Below are 21,130 nucleotides of genomic sequence, written 5' to 3'. Positions count from 1 at the left end.
ATAATAATATCTACCTCATAAAATTAAGGTATGGCACATAACAACAACAAGGTGGTTATCAATCCGGCTGCTAATCTCAAGGTCAACAGTTCAAAACTGCCTGCTGTTCCGCGGGAGCAAGATGAGGTTTTCTGCTCCCATAAAGATTTACAGCCTCGGAAACCCTGGACAGGGTAGTTATGAGTCCGAACCTACTCCAAGGCACACCATCACCACCACCTCAATAAATTAAGGGGAATAGCATGCGAATGATGCACCCAGTTGCTTTATAACAGGACCCCAGACAATGGTAGCTGTATATACTATATGGACGCCTGGTGTAGCGCTGTAGGATAAACATTGCACTGTTAACAAAGTCAGAAGTTCCCATCCAGCAGCCGCTCTTCGGAAACCCTTTACTGGGGCGCTGTTAGAATCAACTCGACGGCACTTAACAAGAATATGCTGTATGCACGCACGCACACACACACACACACACACACACGGTGCTATAGGATAGGCACTGGATTATTAATCATAAGGTCAGTGGTTCAAACCCACCAGACGCTTCTCAGAAACCCTATACAGGGCTTTACATTGTCGTTATGAGTTGGAATAGACTCAACAGCGCAAGACAACAGCAGCAACAACGTATATATTTAAAAGATGCATTCATTGTGTCTAAAATTTAAACGCTACATACATATATGTTGTATCCTTTGAAAAATTTTTACCGCGATTCATCAGCCATATAAATTACCCTCTTAGGAGTCAATTTATGGATCAAGAACTTATGTATCGATTTCTTATGTATCTTGCCAGAGATATTGTGTATATCTATGAGCAAAAATGTACATTTATATTTTTTCCTGACTTGAAAAAAATGAGTGGAATCATGATGATCTGTTTTCCATCCTCCACTGAAAAGATATCTTGGGTGATTGTTCTATATCAGTATTGTTGTTGTTGTTAAGTGCCGTCGAGTCGGTTCCGACCCATAGCGACCCTGTACAGGGTTTCCAAGGGTGTAAATCTTTATGGGAGTAGAAAGCCTCATCTTTCTCCCGCGGAGCAGCTGGTAGTTTCGAACCGCCGACCTTAAGGTTCGCAGCCCGATTCGTAGCCACTACGCTACCAGAGGTCCTTCTATATCAGTATATTGAATTAAAAAAAAAATTTTTTTTTAAACCAATTGTGGTTACTTTAATCGACAGTGTGTGTTATACAAGTGTTTCTAATGTATTAATACCAAGTTTAACTACTGGAAATTAATTCAAGAAATATTTCTTGATCGCCCACTGGTGTAGGTTACCCAAGGCCATCCAGTTGATACTGCCCCCATAGGGGTTTCAAGGCAGTAATCTTTAAGGGGTGGAGTCCTGGTGTGGCTCTGTGGGCTAAAGCGCTGGATTGCAGTGTCGGTTTGAACCACAAGGTCGGCGGTTCAAGTTCACCAGTTGCTCCTTGGGTCAGAACTGACTCGACGGCACTTAACAATTTAAAAAGGAACAGACTGCCTTTTCTTCTTCAGAGGAGCAGCTAGTGGATTGCAACCACAGATATTTTTGTTAGGAGTCTCACGCTTAACCCACTGCGCCACCGGAGCTCCTCGTGAGGTAGGTCAGGCCCTGGGAATACACTCTAATTCACATTCTAGTGAGTGTCAAGCACAGCTGTGTGCTCCCCGCAGTGCCATGGAGGCCCTGAGCCTACTGAAGGTCAGGCGGACTTGCCCGGTGGCACGGCGAGGCCGGCTCCCAGAGGCTGCAGTGACTCCGCCGCGTTCGGATCTGGTCCCGGAACCGCCTGGGGCGGGAGTGGGGATGTATCTTTACAACGCCTTTGGGTGCTGGCCCAGGGTGTGAGAGCGGAGACACGCCTGCGTTCATGTCCCCTTCGCATGGAGAGCAGCACATGAGGACTTCGGAGACCACAGGTGGGGATACTAAGGCCCAGATCGACTATGAGAATTCGATCAGGGGCGGGGGCTGACAGGATGAATTCACAGGGAGAAAGCATTCAGGAGACTAGGAACCACTGAGCGTCTCCCAAGAACATGTGTAAAAGAACTCGCGTTCCTTAGTATTGGTGGCCGGAGCTGAGGGCCGCGATAGCCCCTCCGCCTCAGCCCTTTAAATTCTCGGCGCGCGGGAACCACAGACCAACAGCCACAGGCGAGCGGGGCGGAGCCAAAAGGGGCGCGCGCCACAGGACGACCAACGACTAACCCCCCGTCCCCACCCTCTACCCGTAGACTCTCCAATCAGCACCTCTCTTAGACCCGCCCCCGCCCTCGCGAGCCTCAACCCCAACAAACAGTACAGGGTGTGGGCGGGGCTTCAGGCGGGTGTGTCGGGGCAAGTATCTACGTCGCGCGCTCTCCCAAAGTTTCGAACGCAGTTGGCCCTAGAGGCAGAAAAAAAATAAAGAGCGGCAACCAATAGCAGGGCAAGAAGGACCCGCGCGCAGGCCCGACTCCGCCCCGCTGTGCTAGAAAGAAGCCCAGGCCCGACCATTGGCTCGCGCGACTTGTCAGTCGCCGCTGCGACCAGCGGACAGGGGCCTCCCGGTGATTGGTTCCGCCCAGGCGCGAAATGTAACGCGGGAAAAGCCTGAGTGGGGACCGCGGCGGCAGGTTGTTATTTTCGGGGGGCTAGGCGCAACGCCTCCTGCTTTCCTGTCACCGCAAGGGCCAGGCCGTGGGCTGTTTCCCACCTCTGCAGTACAAAGAGCGAAGGGCAGGCTTGACCCGGAGCTGGGATCCAGCCTGGCCCGCTTGGTGTCGGAGCCGAGCCACTCAGCTGAACTCCTTTGCTTCCCGCTGCGCAGAATTCCGGGGAACGTCCGCCAGCCATGAGCCGGCGGGACTAAAAGCCGGCGACTGGGAGTAGCGCGGGCGAGCGGAGCAAAGGCTTAGACCCGGACTACGGAAGTGGTCCCCCGGCCGCCGGAGCTGCCGATCGGGGCCCGACGATGATCCGGGGCGTGGAGTCGGCAATGGCTGACAACCCGCCGCAGCCGCAGCCCGTCATCTTCTGCCACGACTCCCCGAAGCGGGTGCTAGTGTCGGTCATCAGGACGACTCCGATCAAGCCCACGTGCGGCAGTGGAGGGGAGCCAGAGCCGCCACCGCCGCTCATCCCCACTAGCCCGGGCTTCAGCGACTTCATGGTGTACCCGTGGCGTTGGGGCGAGAACGCGCACAACGTGACGCTCAGCCCCGGGGCCTCGGGGGGCGCTGCCTCGGCAGCCTCGCCGGCCGCCGCCGCCGAACACCCGGGGCTTCGGGGCCGGGGCGCGCCCCCACCCGCCGCCTCGGGGGGTGAGGACGAGGAAGAAGCGAGCAGCCCTGACAGCAGCCACCTCAAGGTGACCGGCGCGGGCGGGCGGGCGGGGCGCTGAGGGCCCGTTAACGGCGCGTCCCGGGAGCCCGCGGACGCGGCGGGCGGGCGGGCGGGAGGACGGGGCGGGGCCAAGTTTAAAACGCGAGGTCGCTCTGGCCGCTGGAGGGGGCGGTGGCGACTGACAGGACGCTGACGTCACTGCTGCGCGCCAAAAAATGGGCCCCACTTGTGGGGGGGGGAATGCGCGCGCTGGGGCAGTGGTCACGTGTCCTTGGCTGTTGGTGGGGGCAGCTGGGGAGTCCCAAGGTGTCCGCCGAGCAGGTGCAGATTAGGGAGGGGGAGGGAGGGAGAGATGACCGCGTCAGCCTCCACCGCTAGCCATTCGGTCGACCACCTGAAAAGGAGAGAAGGGGCCGCTGGCCTTGAGCCGCTTCTCTGCTTGCAGAAAGGGAAGGGCGGTGTTCAGGTTTTGCACCATCTCGGCCGATTCCTGGTGACCCTTGCCGGAAGAGTCTGCAGAGAGCCGAGGAGCTAGAAGGGATTCGGTGGAATTGTCCCCAGTGCAAGTTCGGCCCTCGCTGCCTTTCATTCATCAGCGAACACTAGCTAAGTGCTGAGAGCAGAAAGTGTAATGGGCTGCTTTTGTCACTAATCGCCAATTACTAGGGGCCTCAGACTGTTCAGATTTGGGGATGATGTAATTACCTGGTTCCAACCAACATTTTACAGATCAGACAACTGAGGTTTAGAAGGCTTGGTGAAGGAACATTCCCCAAGATCACATAACTAGGTAGTGGGAAAGCGTCAACTATGGTTGGTCTTTTTGTGGCTTCTAGCCCTGTAAGTAGCTGGTGCAAGGGTTAAATGCTGGGCTGCTAACCTGCCAAATCTGATTTGGCAGAGAAAAAGCTGACGATCTGATGTGTTCCTGCTCACCTACAGATTACAGTTTAGAAAATCTTATGGGGGTAATTCTTTGTCTCAGGGGTTCGTATGGGTCCAAAATCAACTGGACAGCACTAACAGTCCCGCAAGTTGCCTCTCTGCTGTGTCTACTGCTTGGTCTATTAGGATAAACATTAAACCACAAGGTTGGTGACTGTAGGTGAAAGGTAAGGCTTTCTGCTCTTGCAAAGGTTTCCATTCTTGGAAAACCTCTACTGGGTTGCTATGAGTAGAAACGAACTCCTTGGCACTTTGCAACAACATTGACTCTAAGCTCAAGAAGGCCCAGGGCTATTCTATTTCGTTATTGTTCTTAACTGCCTTTGAGCCTTCCAATTCACAGTGACCCTGTTGTATAGGATTTCTGAGGAGCAGCTGGCAGTTTTGAACTCCTGACCTTGTGGTTAAAAGTCCAGTGCTGATCCTACAGTGCCAATTGGCTATTAACTTTAATACCATAAACTTTGTAAATGCAAAGTGCTCAGTAATATTTGTGGAATGAATGGATGGCTAGTATAAGATTATATGGCTACTATTCTGGTAGCGTAGTGGTTATGAATCAGGCTGCGAACCTTAAGGTCAGTGGTTCGAAACTACCAGCCGCTCCGCAGGAGAAAGATGAGGCTTTGTACTCCCGTAAAGATTTACACCCTCGGAAACCCTGTACAGGGTTGCTATGGGTCGGAACCGACTCGACGGCACTTAACAACAACAACATTCAGATTTAGGGAGGCCTGGTGTGGCACTGTAGGATAAGCACTGGACCACAAGATTTGTTTGAATCGCAAGGCCAGTGGTTCAAATCCACCAGCTGCTCCTTGGAAACTCTATAGGGAGTCACTGTGAGTCAGAACTGACTCAATGGCACTTAACAACAGAAATAACAGCCAGATTTAGGGCTTTGCTGATAACCAAAAGGTGAACCCACAATTGCTCTGTTGGAGAAAGATGTGGCAGTCTATTTCAGTGAAGATTTATAGCATTGGAGACTATCAGGCAGCTCTACTCTGTCTTGTAGGCTTAGTATGAGTTGGACTCAACTCAACAGGCAGCAGGTTGATTTTTTTATTTATCTAGACTCCTTCTGTTAAGTGGATAGATAAGATTAGCTGTTTACTAAAGATGTTAAGTGCCATGGAGTTGGTTCTGACTCATAGTGACCCTGTATAGGGTTTCCTAGGAGCAGCTGGTGGGTTTGAACCACCAACCTTGCAGTGCCACACCAGGACTCCAATTAGTAAAGAAAATAACAAACAAATCACCTAGTGGTAAGTGCATTTATATTGGCAAATATTGTATAAAATGAAACCAGTTTAGGTCCTTATTGTACTTGTAGCAAATACGTTGAAACTTGTTTGGGTTCTGAGAAAGTTGATACACTTTATTGTTGTTGAGTGCTATCTAGTGGAGTCAATAGTGACCCTGTACAGGGTTTCCAAGGCTTTCAATCTTTGCAGAAGCAGACCTCAGAGTGGCTGGCAGGTCGAACCATGAACCTTGTGGTTTGCAGTCCAGTGCTTATCGTATGGAGCCACCATGCTCCGCTTAAAGAATTACAAAGTTAAAAAACTATGGTTTGACACACCTCAACACTTTCAACAACATGGCTATAAAAGTTAAAAACCAGCAAAAGTGTTTGTAATAGTGCTGAGTGAATTAGTGAAGAGAACAGTTGCTGTTAGCTGGATCTAGGGTAGCCCCTATTAAAAGGGATGGAAATCCAACATATTTTTCAGTGTAAATCCTTATCTCTTTAGTCTTTTATTATTTTACAGGGACTCTTGGTGTGGTGCTATAGGATAAGCCCTGGACTGTGAACCACAAGGACAGCAGTTCAAACCTATTAGCTGCTCCTCAGAAACTCTGTACAGGGATGCTATGATTCGGCATTGACTTGATGGCACTTAACAATATATAAACATATATGAACGCCTGGTGTGGCACTGTAGGATAAGCACTGAACTGCTAACCACAAGGTCGGTGGTTCAAATCCCACACAGGGTCACTATAAGTTACAACTGACATGACGCATTTAACAACAGTATGTATGTATGTAGTATATGTATGTGTGTATGTGGAGTCCTGGTTTGGCACTGTGGGTTAATGCTTAATGCACCAGATTGCAAAGCCATTTGAACTGCAAGGTCAGCGGTTCAAGCTTACCAGCTGCTCCTCGGAAATCCTATACAGGGTCGCTATGGGTCAGAACTGACTCAATGGCACTTAACAACACAACAACAATGTGTGTATGTATATCTTGTGGAGTCCTGGTGTAGTGCTGTAGGATAATGCACTGAACTGCAAGGTCAGTTCGAACCACAAGTTTGGTGGTTCAAACTCTTGGAAACCCTTTATAAGGTTGCTTTGAGTTGGAAGCAACTTGATGACAATTAACAACAAATGTATATGTTGTGGATTTGAACTGCTGACCTTGTGGATTAACAGCCCAATGCATAACTTATTATGCTACCAGGCTGCTTCATTATATAGTATATATGATGGTGTTGGTTATGTGCCATGGAGTCAGTTCCTACACATAGTCACCTGTATGGGGTTTCTGAGGCTGAAAACCTTTATGGCAACAGAAATACTCATCTTTCTCATGTGGAGTGGCTGGTGGATTTGAACTGTAAGGAGCCCTGGTAGCATAGTGGGTTATATATTGGGCAGCTAACCCACAAGGACAGTGGTTTCAATCCATCCATATACCTACAAGGAAAGCCAGTTAATACAACTGGTATTCAGATTTATGCACCAGCCACTAAAGCCAGTGATGATGAAATTGTGAAGCATTCTGTCAACTTCTTCAGTCTGAAATTTATCAAGCATGCAATCAAGATGAATTGATAATTATTGGTAGTTTGCACGTGAAGGTTAGAAACAAAGAGGAAGAAGGATCTGTAGTTGGAAAATACAGCGTTGTGCCTTGGTGATAGAAATGATGCTAGATCTTGCATGGTAGAATTTTGCAAGACCATTGAATGACTTATTCATTGCAAATAACTGTTTTTAACAACAAAGAGGTGACAACACATGGTGGTGGATGGAATACACGGGAATCAAATTAACTACATCTGTGGGAAGAGACGATGGAGAAACTCAATAACATCAGCCAAAAGAAGGCTAGGGGCTGACTGTGGAATAGACCATCAATTGCAAATATACAAAGTCAGGCTGAAGCAGAAGGAAGTTAAAATAAGTTTGTGTGGCTCTGTAGGTTAAAACACTGGACTGCAAGGTCAGTTTGAAGCACAATGTGAACGGTTCAAACTCACTAACTGCTCCTATGATTCTGAACCGACTCGATGGTACTTAACAACAATGACATATAAGAGTCAAAAGGAGCATACTGGGTTGAGTTGGTGGCTAATTGCAAGGTCAGCAGTTAGAATTTTCCAGCCACTCCATGGGAGAAAGCCTCATCTTTCTGCTCCTGTAAGGATATACAGCCTCAGAAACCCTATACAGTGTTGCTTTGAGTTGAAATCAGAACCATGTCAACAGCATGCAACCAACACCACCATAAGAGCCAATGTGTGACCTTGAACATACTCCACCTGAATTTAGAGATCAGCTCAAGAACAGATGTGATATATTAGACACTAATGACCAAAGACCAGAGGAACTGTGGGATGACATCAAGAACATTATACAGGAAGAAAGCAAAAGGTCATTAAAAAGACACGGGGAGGGGAGGGGAGACCAAAATGGATATCAGAAGAGCCTCTGAAACTTGCTCTCTAGCTAAAGTGAATGGAAAAATTGTAAAAGTAAAACAGTTGAACAGAAAATTTCAAAGGGCAACCTGAGAAGACAAAGTAAAGTATTATAATGCTATGTGCAAAGACCTGGAATTAGAAAACCAAAAGAGAAGAACATACTCAGCATTTCTCAGGCTGAAAGAACTGAAGAAAAAAATTCAAGCTTCCACTTGCAATCAGAAACCCTAAACAGGGTCACTATGGGTTGGTACCAACTCTATGGCACTTAATTTAACAACAACAATGAACAAAATATTGAATGATGCAGAAAGTATCAAAATAAATGGAAGGAATATACAGTGTCTGTACCAAAATGAAATGGTCAATGTTTAACCATTTCAAGAACTGATGGTGCTAAAGGCAGGAGTCCAAGCTGCACTGAAGGCATTGGTGAAAAACAAGGTTCCAGGAATTAGCTGAATACAAATGGAATCTTTCAGCAAACTGATGAAGCACTGGAGGTGCTCATTCACTATGCTAAATAATTTGGAAGACAGCTACCTGGGCAACCAACTGGGAGAGATCCATACTTGTGGCCATTCCAAAGAGAGGTGACCCAACGGAATGTGAAAATCATCTAACAACTTAATGGTTTTGTTGTTAAGTGCTGTTGAGCCAGTTACTGCTCAGAGCAACCCTTTGTAGGATTTCTGAGGAGTGGCTGGTGGGTTTGAACTGCTTACCTTGTGGTTAGTAGTCTAGTGCTTATCTTACAGCGCTATACCAGGACTCCATTAATATCATATGCAAATAAAGTTTTGCTGAAAATAATTACTACATAGACAAAGATTGTCTGCAATTCAAGTCAGATTCAGAAGAGGATATGGAATGAGGGATATCATTGCTGACATCAGTTGGATTTTAGCTGGAAGCAAAAAATACCAGAAAGATATTTACTTCTGCTTTATTGTTTATGCAAAGGCATTTGATTGTGTGAATCATAAGCTATGGATAACATTGTGGAGAATGACTATTCCCAAACACTTAAATGTGTTCACTAGGAACCTGTTCATAGACCACGAGACAGTTGTTCAAAGAGAACAAGGGGATACTGAATGGCTTAAAATCATGAAAGGTGTGTGCCAGGGTTATATTCTTTCACCATACATTAAATATGTATGCTGAGTAAATAATCAGGGAAACTGGACTATATGAAGCAGAATTGGAGGAAGACTCATTAACAATCTGTGATATGCAGATGATAAAACCTTGCTTGCTGGAAGCAGAGAAGACTAGAAATACTTATTGATAAAGATCAAAGACTACAGCCTTCAACCTGGATTGTACTTCAATACAAAGAAAGCAAAAATCCTCATAATTGAATCAACAAATAACATCATGGTAAATAGAGAAAAGATTGAGGTTTTCAAAGGCTACATTTTGTTTGGATCTACACACATGGCATGGAAGCTGCATTCTAGAAATCAAACGATGTGTTGCATTAAGCAGAACTGCTGCACAAGACCAAAGATGTCACCTTTGTTCAAGAGCAAAGCTGTCAGTCTGAGGTCTAAGGTGCTCCTGACTTAAGGTATTTTCAATTGCCTCATAGGTATGTGCAAATTGAATAAGGAAGACTGTAGAAGAATTGATGCATTTGAATTATGGTGTTGGAGAAGAATATTGAAAGTACCATGGACTGCCAGAAGAACAAACAAATCTGTGTTGGAAGAAGTACAGGCAGAATGCTCCTTAGAAGTAAGGATGGCAATACTTCATCCCTCATTGTTGTTAAGTGCTGTTGAGCCAGTCCCTACTGATAGTGACCCTATATGACGTTTCCGAGGAGTGGTTGGTGAGTTTGAACTGCTGGCTTTGCAGTTCAAACCAACTTTGTGGTCAAGTGCTTATCTTGCAGTGCCATAATTTGGACATATCAGGAGGGACTAGTACTTGGAGAAGACATCATACTTGGTAAAGTGGAAGGTCAGCAAAAAAGAGGAAGACCTTAATAAAGTAGATTGACCCAGTGGCAGTGGCAGTGGCAACAGCCTCAAGTGTAACAATTGTGAGGATGACGCAGGACCAGACAGTGTTTCATTCTGTTGTTCATAGAGTTGATTTGAGTCAGAACCAACTTGATGGCACCTAACAACAACAATAACCCTGGATTAAAAGTAGAGACTCACAGCCCCTTTGTTTCTCAAAGTACTTGCGGTTCTTTATCTCCACTTGAATTATGGATGAATCATGCTCACTGAGTTTGGTTACTTTTTGGGAAGATGGGAGACCAACTCTGTAACATCGTCTCACTTTGTTCTCTCATATTTTCTTCAGTGGCCAGTTAGGAGCACTAACAGCTGTGGCTTTGAGAACATTTGTGTTCATTTACTATCTGTTTGTTGCCACTATTCCCAGCGGAGGTTTTAGCATCTGTGCCCTGTGTACCCGATGTTAGCTTTTTCTTGCTCTCTTGTTTGTTCTTGCTTAATTTTGCCTCCCCTGCTGTGGAGAGACTATCCATCATTTACCAACTGCTTTTGGCTACTCATCACAAGACTATTGTGGTATGCTTCCATGCTAGCATTAATTTTTCTTAGGTTGTAGGTTTTTTAGACGGAAACTGGTCTAACTTCCCTCTGTCGTAGGATATTCTAAATGCTCCCACCTTGAGTCCCTGTGCCCTCTCCTTAGACTGCTTTCCTGAGGTGGCTTCTCCACTGTGGGCCTGTGGGGGCTCTGTGCAGAGCCTCAACACCAGTCATCCTTCAGGACTTCCCCTTGAAATGTGGAACACTTCAAACATAGTCACTTTTGATTAGCACCATGCTAACACAGTAGCTAAGGAGCTCTGGTAGCGTAGTGGTTACGAATTAGACTGTGAACCTTAAGGTTAGCAGTTCGAAACTACCAGGCGCGGGAGAAAGATGAGGCTTTCTGCTCCTGTAAAGATTTACAGCCTTGGAAACCCTGTACAGGGTCACTATGGGTCGGAACCGACTCGACGGCACTTAACAACAAACATAGTAGCTAATGTTAACAGCAAAGTGTCAGGCTCTTTGTTGAGTATTCTTTAATCCATTTAATCTTTGTTTACCAAATGAGAAAGGATGAATAAACAAGGTCTCATGATTAAGTTTAGTTTAGATGGTGTGGTAAGTGGTAGAACTGTTTCAAACCTATCCAGGGTTCTTGCTTTTAATTCTTACACCATATTGCTACTATGTCTACCATTTGTGAATTGACTTTAGGTGTTTTGTTGCTTTTTAAAATTAAGCTGATTTAAGTAGATTTATGAAATACACAGTATCCTACCTGTTTATCAACTGAGATGCCTTATAAAGGTACACACGATAGGTATGTGAAGATAGGTCAAGGTGGGGAGTGGAGTTAGGAAACATATTTGGATCTAAATCTGAATGAATATGAAAAAGGAAAATGATTGATTACCTTTTCTCATTTTCTTGTCAAGTAACACACACTTCCCTCTGAGACCTACTTTTCTTTTCATTCTAGGTTATGCATTTTATTTGCTTAAAAATGTGCCAAGGACTTTTAGGTTTTTAGTAGTCACATGAATACCCAGTTTGAATAACCTTTTTTTTTTTTTTTAACTTTTCATTGTGAATTGGGTGAATGTTTACAGATAAGATCATCAGCTTTATATTAAACAAATCATACATTTCGTTTCATTTCAATGACTACAATCCCTTCCATGCAACAACAGTTATCTTGTTTCTTCCCTATGACTTCCCATTTGCATCTTACATTTCACAAATGAACAAAGCAAAAATATTTGATGTATACATATAAAATGAAATATATTCATTTAAATGTCCAAAGGGCACATTCTGCCAGCCAGCCTCCTGCCTGTAGGTACACAGCCTTTCTCAGTCCATGATCCTAGAGCCTGCAACTGTTCTGTCACTCCAAACTGCCACTGCCTCTGCCACCATTTCTGCTGTTGCTGATTTTCTAGGTAGGGATCTCATGCTCTGCTCACGCTCTTCCTACTTGATGGTCCTGGGATCATCTGTTACCGAAATAGAAGATTAACTACTATGCCTCCCTTTTAGATACACATCTTTTACAATTACAGTTGTGACAATCACAATCTTTCTAACAGTTATTCACAACTGAGTCATAAAATCTTATCACCATCATCCCCCACCCCCTTTCAACAGATTCATCTGGAAAAGAGGGAAACTATTCAGTGGGGATTCTGCCTTTCCCTCCCTCATTCTGAAACTAAGCACATGCATGAAAATTTATAAGCCAGCCACTTCATGCCTTTATTGCCTCCCCATTTTTGATAGCCAGTGTCTCTGCCCTATCAACCCAGTATACTGAGGAAGCAAGGTTGAACCTTGGAATTTTGAGTCACTGCATTCATAAGCAAAAATCTAGTTTGTCAAATTGTAATAATTTGCACTTATTCACAGTACCAAACATCTTTATCTTCCTCCAGGCAAGTTCTGGTCAATTAGCCATCCAAGCTAGGTCAAAAGGGTACTTGCTACAAGTTTGGGATTTCACACACACACACACACACACACACACACACACATCGCCCTGATTTAATTAAGATCAGCTGGCCACTTCACTCTCAGCCTAACCCCCTTAGGGGCTCAGTGCTCATGGGCTCAGGAGTTCACATATCTTCTAAACTTCAGATCAACCATCCCTTCCTCTTCTTTCTTTCATCTCAAGGCCAATTTGAGAATTTTGAATATTTTTGCTTTGTTCATTTCTCTCATCTCAAGGCCTTCCTCTTTGTCTCATCTCAAGGCCAATGGAACATGGCCAAACTCAGCGTATGTCTTCATTGCTGCATTTCCTCCACTCACAAATAGACTCAAGTGGTCACTAAGGAGCAAACTGTTACACTGTTGTTGGGTTCCCTTTAAGTTTCAGTCCTAGAAGGGGGTTTTCCCTGATTGGCTGACTTTTCTTGCCTTGATGACTCCAAAGCAAACAGCTTCCTTGAAATGCAAACATCCAAACATTGTTTTTTCCTACAGGTCTTTCAGTAAGAATCTTCTGTTCTCCCAGCAGTTCTGGGTTGGTCTGCATGTTTGACTATCATTTTTTCTAAAGCCTAGGTAAATGTGTACATTATTCTAAGTGGCTTAAAAAATAAGCCAAATTTTATTAAAGAACTTAAAAAATTATTGACATTGAAAAATCAAAATATTTATCATGAAATATTTAAGGAAACACTTTCAAAATCTCTAATCTGCCTCCTGGAGGTACAGAGATTTGTTTTTAAATTTTTAACTAAAGAATTGAGAACTTTATGGTAAACTGTTGCTGCTTATATTGTAACAGTTGCCATATAATGACACTAGGGTGCTTTAGAATTTAATAACATTCTTTTATTCTGTCAAAAATCATCAAGCATCCATATTTGTCCCTTAGGCTACAGATGCACTTGTTTGCCGTTGAGTTAATGTTCTGTAATTGTCACATGCACCTAAGAGCCATGGTTTTCTTTCTTTCCTTTCTTCATAGCTTTTTCTGTTCTGTTGAGTTCCACAGGGAAAGGATACTCTTTAAGTAACACTACTTATTTTTATATATATTGTTAAAAGATGCTCTGTCTTCATTTCTTTAGGGCACTAGATGGTTACTTGTCTTATTTTCTCAGTTGAAAGAGTGCACTTACCTATAGATAGCCAGAATGCTATCTTTTACTTATTTTTCAGCCTCTGTTTGTTACTTGGAAAGTGTCGATGTATTTCTTGTAACTGAAGTAAGGTCTTTCTTACAGTTTCTGAGAAACAGCTAAATGATTAATTTTTAAATGCCTCCTTTGCTATTAGACATGCTTATTATGTTTTTTTGTTGTTAATATTTTTGTTACCAGAGCAGTGATATAACAGTTGTGGATGCTACTATGTGCCATCGAGTCACTTCTGACTTGATGGCTGTAAGTTTGTACCGGAGCAGACAGTTCATCTTTCTCCGTCAGAACTGGGGGATTTGAACTGCTGACCTTTTGGTTACAGCCTAATAATGTGTAATCCACTATACTACTTTAGAGAGTCCTGGTGTGGCACTGTAGGATAAGCACTGGACTGCTTACCGCAAGGTCCATAGTTCAAACCCACCAGTTGCTCCTTGGAAACTCTAACCAGAGTCTCTCTGTAAGTAGGAACCAACTCGATGACACTTAACACCACCACCACTACGGTGGTGGTATGCTGCTGAGTCCATTCCATAGTGATATTGCATAGGGTTTCCAAGGTAGTAAATCTTTATGGGAGTAGAAAGCCTCTTCTTTTCTCTGCTGAGTGGCTGGTAGATTTGAACTGCTGACCTTGTTGTTTGCAGATCAATGCATACTATGCAAAAAAAGTTTTTTTATAACATGTAAAAAAAATGGTCATTGTGGAACTTATGAAAATACCTCCCAGGGGAAGGAGCCATTAGGAAATACAGGCATGTCATTTGCATAAAATGCAGTTGTTAAGTGCCCTCTAGTGGGTTCAGAAGGCACTTATCTACAACAACTGCATTGTTTTGTGAGTCAGGACCTAGTGGAAGACACTTAACAACAACAAAAATGGGTTCCGACTCATAGTGACCAGGTATAGGGTTTCTGATGAGTGACTGGTGAATTTGGATCCCTGACCTTGCAGTTCAAGAGGACCTTGAGAGTCCAGTGCATTATCCTGCAGTGCCACACCAGGAAAACAAAATGTAGTAATCCTGTCTCTTTTTGAAATGAACTACTGTTTTTATGGAACACAGATGCTTTATTATCTTTATTTATTTATTTTGGATTTTAAAAACAAGGTTTAAGCTCATGATATGAAATCATAACCATCAATAATTATTGTGACTCACATAAGAGCACTTGATTCTGTAATTTTTCTCTTGCTTAGCTCAGTCTTTGATGACTGTGGGTTGAAGATTTTAGCAAGAAACTCCAGAGCTAATTGTGGCTAGTCAGGATGATACCAAGGAGGAAAGAAGGTGAAAGCGTAGCGGTTACAAATCAGGCTGCGAACCTTAAGGTCAGCAGTTCGAAACTACCAGCCGCTTCACGGGAGAAAGAGGAGGCTTTCTGCTCCCGTAAAGATTTACAGCCTCGGAAACCCTGTACAGGGTGGCTATGAGTCGGAACCGACTCAACGGCACATAGCAACAACAAGACTTGCCACAAGTTGATTTGTTGAATTGGATTTAAAAATAAGTCATTTCAAGTGGTTAGGATTTTACCAATTGTTAGTTTCACTACACATGGAAACTTCTTTAGGAGTTAAATTTAGAAAACCAAATTATTTCTTTCTGTCATCTCATTATCAACAAATAATTGATATGGTCTTTATTCTTTCAACAACTATTTATTAGTTGTTTTTGTTATGTGCCGTGGAGTCGGTTCTGACTCATAGTGACCCTGTACGTGGTTTCTGAGACTGTAAATCTTTACGGGAGCAGAAAGCCTCATCTTTCTCCCATGGAGCAGCTGGTAGTTTCGAACTGCTGACCTTAAGGTTCACAGCCCAATTTGTAACCACTACGCTACCAGAGCTCCTTATTTATTAGTAAGGTGCCTGAGTTAGTGTAGGCAAAAATATGTTGCAGGAAAAAAAAACAACCCAAAGTTTTTCTGATAATTTAATGGCTTATATCAGGGGTGGGGAATGTCCTGCCCACAGGCTCTGTGGTGGTGGTGGTGGTGGTTATGTGTCATGGAGTTGGTTCCGACTCAGTGACCCTGTATAGGGTTTCTGAGGCTGTAAATCTTTATAGGAGCAAAAAGCCTCATCCTCCCACAGTAGTTTTGAACTTCTCACCTTGAGTTTAGCAGCCCGACTCGTAACCATTACGCTGCCAGAGCTACTTGCAGGCTATATTTGTTGTTGTTAAGTGCGGTCGAGTCGATTCCGACCCATAGTGACCCTGTATAGGGTTTCTAAGGAGCAGTTGGTGATCTTAAACTACTGACCTTGCAGTTCAAATGACTTTGCAGTCTGACGCATTAGCCCACAGCGCCACACCAGGACTCTGGACTATATAAGGCCTTGTGAAATCATTTGGTCTGGCCCTGCCAAGGCAACCGCAGTTCCAGCCATTACTTGTTAAGTGCCATCAAGTCAGTTCTGACTCATAGAGACCCTTTGTAAGGTTTCCGAGGAACGACTGGAGGGGTTTGAATTGCCGACCTTTTGCTTACTTGTGGTTAGCAATCTAGTGCTGATTGTACAGTATTATATGAGGACCCCAGCCATCACTTAAGAATGAGTTAATTAAATATTTGACCAAATACAGCAGGCTAATTTTTAATTTGATAATTTTGTATGGCCCATGAATAATGTTATGAATTTTGGCAGAAAAAGGGTTCCCCACCCCAGGCTTATATCAACATTGCACAAATTATATGCCCTGGGAGGGTTAACTGCAGATGTGCTCTGTGTCCTTTTCATTATAGAACCCGGGCTGATTTATAGTGAGTGACTGTGTATAGGGTTTGACTGTGTATAGGGTTTCTGAGGAGCAGCCGGTGGATCTGAACCACGGATCTTGCAGTTCAAATGACCTTTTGGTCTAGTGCTTATCCTACAGCACCACATCAGGACCCCTCATAGATTGACGTTGTTGTTGTTAGTGTTATTGAGTTGGTTCTGGCTCATAGTGACCCTGTATAGGGTTTCTAAGGAGCAGCTGGTGATCTTGAACTACTGACCTTGCAATTCAAATGACTTTGCAGTCCAGCGCATTAACCACACCAGGACTCCTGGATTGACATGTTGTTGTTGTGTGCCGTGGAGTCAGTTCTGACTCATAGCGACCCTACACAGGGTTTCCGAGGCTGTAAATCTTTACGGGAGCAGAAAGCCTCATCTTTCTCCCACGGAACCACTGGTAGTTTCCAACTGCTGACCTTGTGGCTCGCAGCCCGATTCGTAACCACTACGCTACCAGAGCTCCTTATCCTGGATTGACATAGTGGTTGCCAAATGGACTCACACATAGCAGTAGTTATGAGGACTGGCTTGTGTTTTTTTGCACATAGGTCCCTATGATAAGTTTTCTGAACTTAAAGGATTTAGGTATTTACACTGGAATTGAGAAGTTGGTCCCATCCTCTGGCACCTAGGTATTGGTCCTGCCTTCTGGAAAAGCAGTGGCTCCCACCCCCCTAGATCCTTGGTGGCAGTTCTGCTGGTCTTAGAACAGTTACCAGGATCATCTTTTCATTTTCTTAAAGGATAAGATATTTATAGTCATGTAGTTCCTTCAGTCTGTTTCTTGCCTGTAGAATGCCAGGAATTGGACAGCTTTCCTTCATTTTGTCCTGACTCTGTCCCTTTTAGTCTATGCTGGCAGGGTTTCTGCTGAGATGTGATTTATTGGATCCATAGTCCACATGCCTGATCTCGTTAGCAAATGGTTGTCCAGCCACACTCTTAACTTTCTTAGAGCATGTTTTCTCAATTTTTACAGCATGAATAGGCTGAGCTTTCTCTAGTTCTTCAGGTTCTGGCTCTTTTTTGCTTAATAATTCATTCCTCAATTTATCTCTTTCCTCTTGCATTTTACTATGAGCAATAAGGAGAAACTGGCAGGATTTTACTTAGAAATTGACTTAGCTAAATATCCATCACTTACAAGAAGTTCTACTTTCCACAAACCACTTGTAATTCAGCCACTTTTTTTTATCACCTCCCTCCAGTGTACAATAACATGTTTATAATTTTCATTTGTTGTTGTTTTTGTTAAGTGCCATCGAGTTGTTTCCAACTCATAGTGATCCTGTCTAGGGTTTCTGAAAAGCAGCTGGTGGGGTGGGTTTGAACAGCCAACCGTGAGGTTTAAACGGACCTTGTGGTCCAGTGCATGATCCTGCAGTGCCACACCAGGACCTTTTTATGCTCACAGTTATAACAACATTCTATTCATGAGGCTAGTTGTTTTCCCTACATTTATTTTACTTTCTCTCCTACCAGAATCATCACCTTTAATGCCTATAATTATGCTCATAGTCTCTTTAAGGCACTCTAGACTTTTATTATCAAGCACCTCAAAATTCTTCTAGCTTATACCCTACCCCAAGGCCCCTTTCATATTTTAGGTTTGTTACAATATCATCTCATTTCCTGGTACTGAACTCTATTTTATTTTGCTAGGATTTTTATAACACAATTTTACAAAATATTGTGGCTTTAAAAGAAATTTATTGCCTCACAGTTCTGGAGGTTAGGAATCTGAATCCAGGGTCTCAGCAGGATCTTGCTCTGTCTGTCTGCTTGAGGGGAAGTCCCTCCCTCCGTCCCCCTTGTCTATTTCAGTTTCTGGTAGCCATGGGCATTTCTTGACTTTTAGATGTATCTTATCTTTTCCTAGTGTCACCGTGTGCCTCACCTGCCACTGTTTTTTTAGAAGCTTATTGTGAATTGAGTGACAATTTACAGGGAAGATAATCATATTTATAGTCAACTAAGTGTAGTGGTTACGAGTTGGGCTGCTAACTTCAGGGTCAGCAGCTCGAAACTACCAGCTGTTCCGCTGGAGAAAGATGAGGCTTTCTGCTCCCGTAAAGATTTACAGCCATGGAAACCCTGTGCAGGGTTGCTATGAGTCAGAACTGACTCCATGGCACATAACAAAAACAACAATCCTATTTTATTTCAACTATCCCCTTCATGTACCATCAGTTACCAGTATTTACCTCTATTATTATTATTATTTTTTTAATGTACATAAAACACACAGAATATATACACTTATTTAAATGACCAAAGGGCACATTTTGCAAGCCTGCCTCCTGCCTGAAGGTATACAACCTTCTTCATTCCTTAGAGTCCTCAGCTGCTCTATCTCTCTTTGCCATCACCTCTGCTTCTGACTCTGCTGTTGCTGCTTTTCTGGTTAAGATCTTATGCTCTTCCTTCTTGATGGTCCTAGGGTCCTGTGCTCCTGGAATGAATGATTAACTATTTTCCCCTTTTGTTTCACATCGTCTACCTTTACAGTTGTGACAAGTCATGATACCAATTACTCACTACTGAATCAAAAGAATCCTATCCCCATCCTCCCCCATCCCCTTTCACCAGACCCACCTAGACAATAGGAAAACTTCAGTGGGGCTTCTACCTTACACCCCTTGTTTGGAAACTAAGCATGCTCTTGAGAACTTGCAAGCCAGCCACTTTGTGCCTTTATACCCTTCCATTTTTGTTAGCCAGTGTTTAGGTTGCCTGTCCCTATCAACCCTGTATACTGAGAGGACAGGCTTGATCCTTGATATGAAGAATCCTTTCCCTTTGGTTAGAATTTTGAGCAGCTATATCCATAAGCAAAAGTCCAGTTCATCAAATTGTAGCAATTTACATTTGCTTCCTGTATCAAACTTCTTTATCTTCGTCAGCAAAGCATCCAAGCTATGTAGATTGGTACTATCTGCTAGTTTGGGTGTTCTTGCACATCTCCCCCCACTTCAGACCAGCTGGCTGCTTCACTCTCAGTTCTAGCCCCCAGTGGGTAGGTCAGTGTCCATGGATGGACTCAGGAGTTCACAAGCCTCCCTAAACAGCCAGTCCTTCTCTCTCTCATCTCAGGGTCCTTCTCTCATCTTAAGGTTGACGGGAGTCTATGGGAGATGGTCAAATATAGCCCATATCTTCATTGCAACATTTCCTCCAATTCCACTTACAAGTAGCCAGCTTATAAGACTGTTCATGTGTTACCTTTGAGTTTCAGCCTTGGAATGGGGTTTGCCCTGGAGGACTTGAGCCATGGTGGCTCCCAGATGAACAGCTTGCTTCGTCTTGTACCAGCCAAACAATCTTTTTTTTTTTGCCTGTTGGTGATTCCCCCTTTTGTAAGTCAACACTTAACATAGAGTCAGGATCCACCCTACTCTAGCATGACTTCCTTAACTGATAACATCTTCAAAGAAAGACCTTATTTCTAAACAGTGTCATGTTCACAGGTGTTGCATAGTCAGTCCACTTAAATTCTGCCTTAGTCTTTAATTATTTGTATTGGGGGGGTCTTCTCGGGTGTTTTCTGAACATGTTTACCACCCTGGGCATGTGTGTGAGTTTCTAGATTCTTTGGTATATGTGGGCACTTTTGAATGCCCTAATTTTTCAGAGAAATCTCTCCCCAACTTTTCCTCTCTGGCTGTCATCGTGCCTAATGTTTGCCTCAGAGTCCTGGTGTGGTGCTGTGGGTTAATATGCTGGACTGCAAGGTTGGTTGGAACCACAAGGTTGGCAGTTCAGGCTTACTAGCTGCCCCTCAGAAACCCTATACAAGGTCACTATGAGTCTGAATCAACTCGACAGAACTTAACAACAGCAACAACAACGTTTGCTTCAAGTCTTTTGCCCAGGTGGAAGCAGATTTTTCATTTGCTTCAAGAAATTTTCGAGGAATGCCCTACGTGTAGGTGATTTCTCTCCTGGGAGAGTTCCAAGTTATGGTGAACTGCCTTCATGGAGCTGCCAGACAGGTCCAGGCAGACAAACCTGATTTTTTCAGAATCAGGTCTGCTCTGCTCCTTATGCATCCAGGGACCAGGGTCTCTAGCTGAGTATCTAATGATAGACTAGAGTGGGGAGGAGGGCAAGTGAACTGCTGCAAAGCTTTCCTAACCAGTTTTCAGTGCTTTTGTCTTGGCTCAGTATTCAACTGGTTGCGGTCAATTTCCATTTTTCCGACTTCTGACAGAGTTGATTCTGAAAGTTTTTGGGTAAGTTTTGTGTGATTCTGTGGAAGAAGGAGCCTCTGGAGCTATCTACTCTGCCTTTTTTTTTCTTTTTTTTTTTTTTAATGCTTTATTGTGTATTATATGATAGTTTACATGGGAGAACTTTAGTTTTACATTCATTCCATCGTATATTATCTCACTGCCATGGTTCAAATCCCCTCCATGCGTCCTCAACCATCCAAAGGGTATATCCCAGAAACCTGCTCCTTACACTTCCCTCTGTCTCCTTCCCCCAGTTTTTAGCCCACAGTCCCTTTCCTTCTCTGGGTCCAAAGTCCCCATTCGTTTCATCACTCCGTGTCATCATCTCTGTCTCCATCTCAGGCATCTCTGTTTCTCTGGGTAGGGTCCCGCTCTCGGCTCTTCTCCCTTGATGGTCCCAGAGGCCTCCGCTCCTATCCTGGAGAATCAATCACTCCCTTCCTTGTTACAAAACT

At 43.9% G+C, this 21,130-nt stretch overlaps 1 protein-coding gene across 1 annotated transcript in view; it reads left to right on the top strand.

Moving 5' to 3' along the window:
• The first annotated feature begins 2,700 nt into the window (after positions 1 to 2,700).
• The window catches only part of ZNF367 (zinc finger protein 367), a 30,254-nt gene continuing 11,824 nt past the window's right edge, over positions 2,701 to 21,130 (top strand). The window contains exon 1 of the mRNA XM_006867644.1: positions 2,701 to 3,348. Within this exon, the coding sequence (XP_006867706.1) occupies positions 2,953 to 3,348 (396 nt within the window). The 5' untranslated portion in view covers positions 2,701 to 2,952. The remainder of the gene's footprint in view (positions 3,349 to 21,130) is intronic.

Source organism: Chrysochloris asiatica, unplaced genomic scaffold (genome assembly GCF_000296735.1).
Source record: "Chrysochloris asiatica unplaced genomic scaffold, ChrAsi1.0 scaffold00107, whole genome shotgun sequence".
In the NCBI taxonomy this organism is placed as follows: Eukaryota; Metazoa; Chordata; class Mammalia; order Afrosoricida; family Chrysochloridae; genus Chrysochloris; species Chrysochloris asiatica.
The sequence above is the reverse complement of the archived record's forward strand: the minus strand, read 5'-3'. Positions and strand labels throughout refer to the sequence as shown.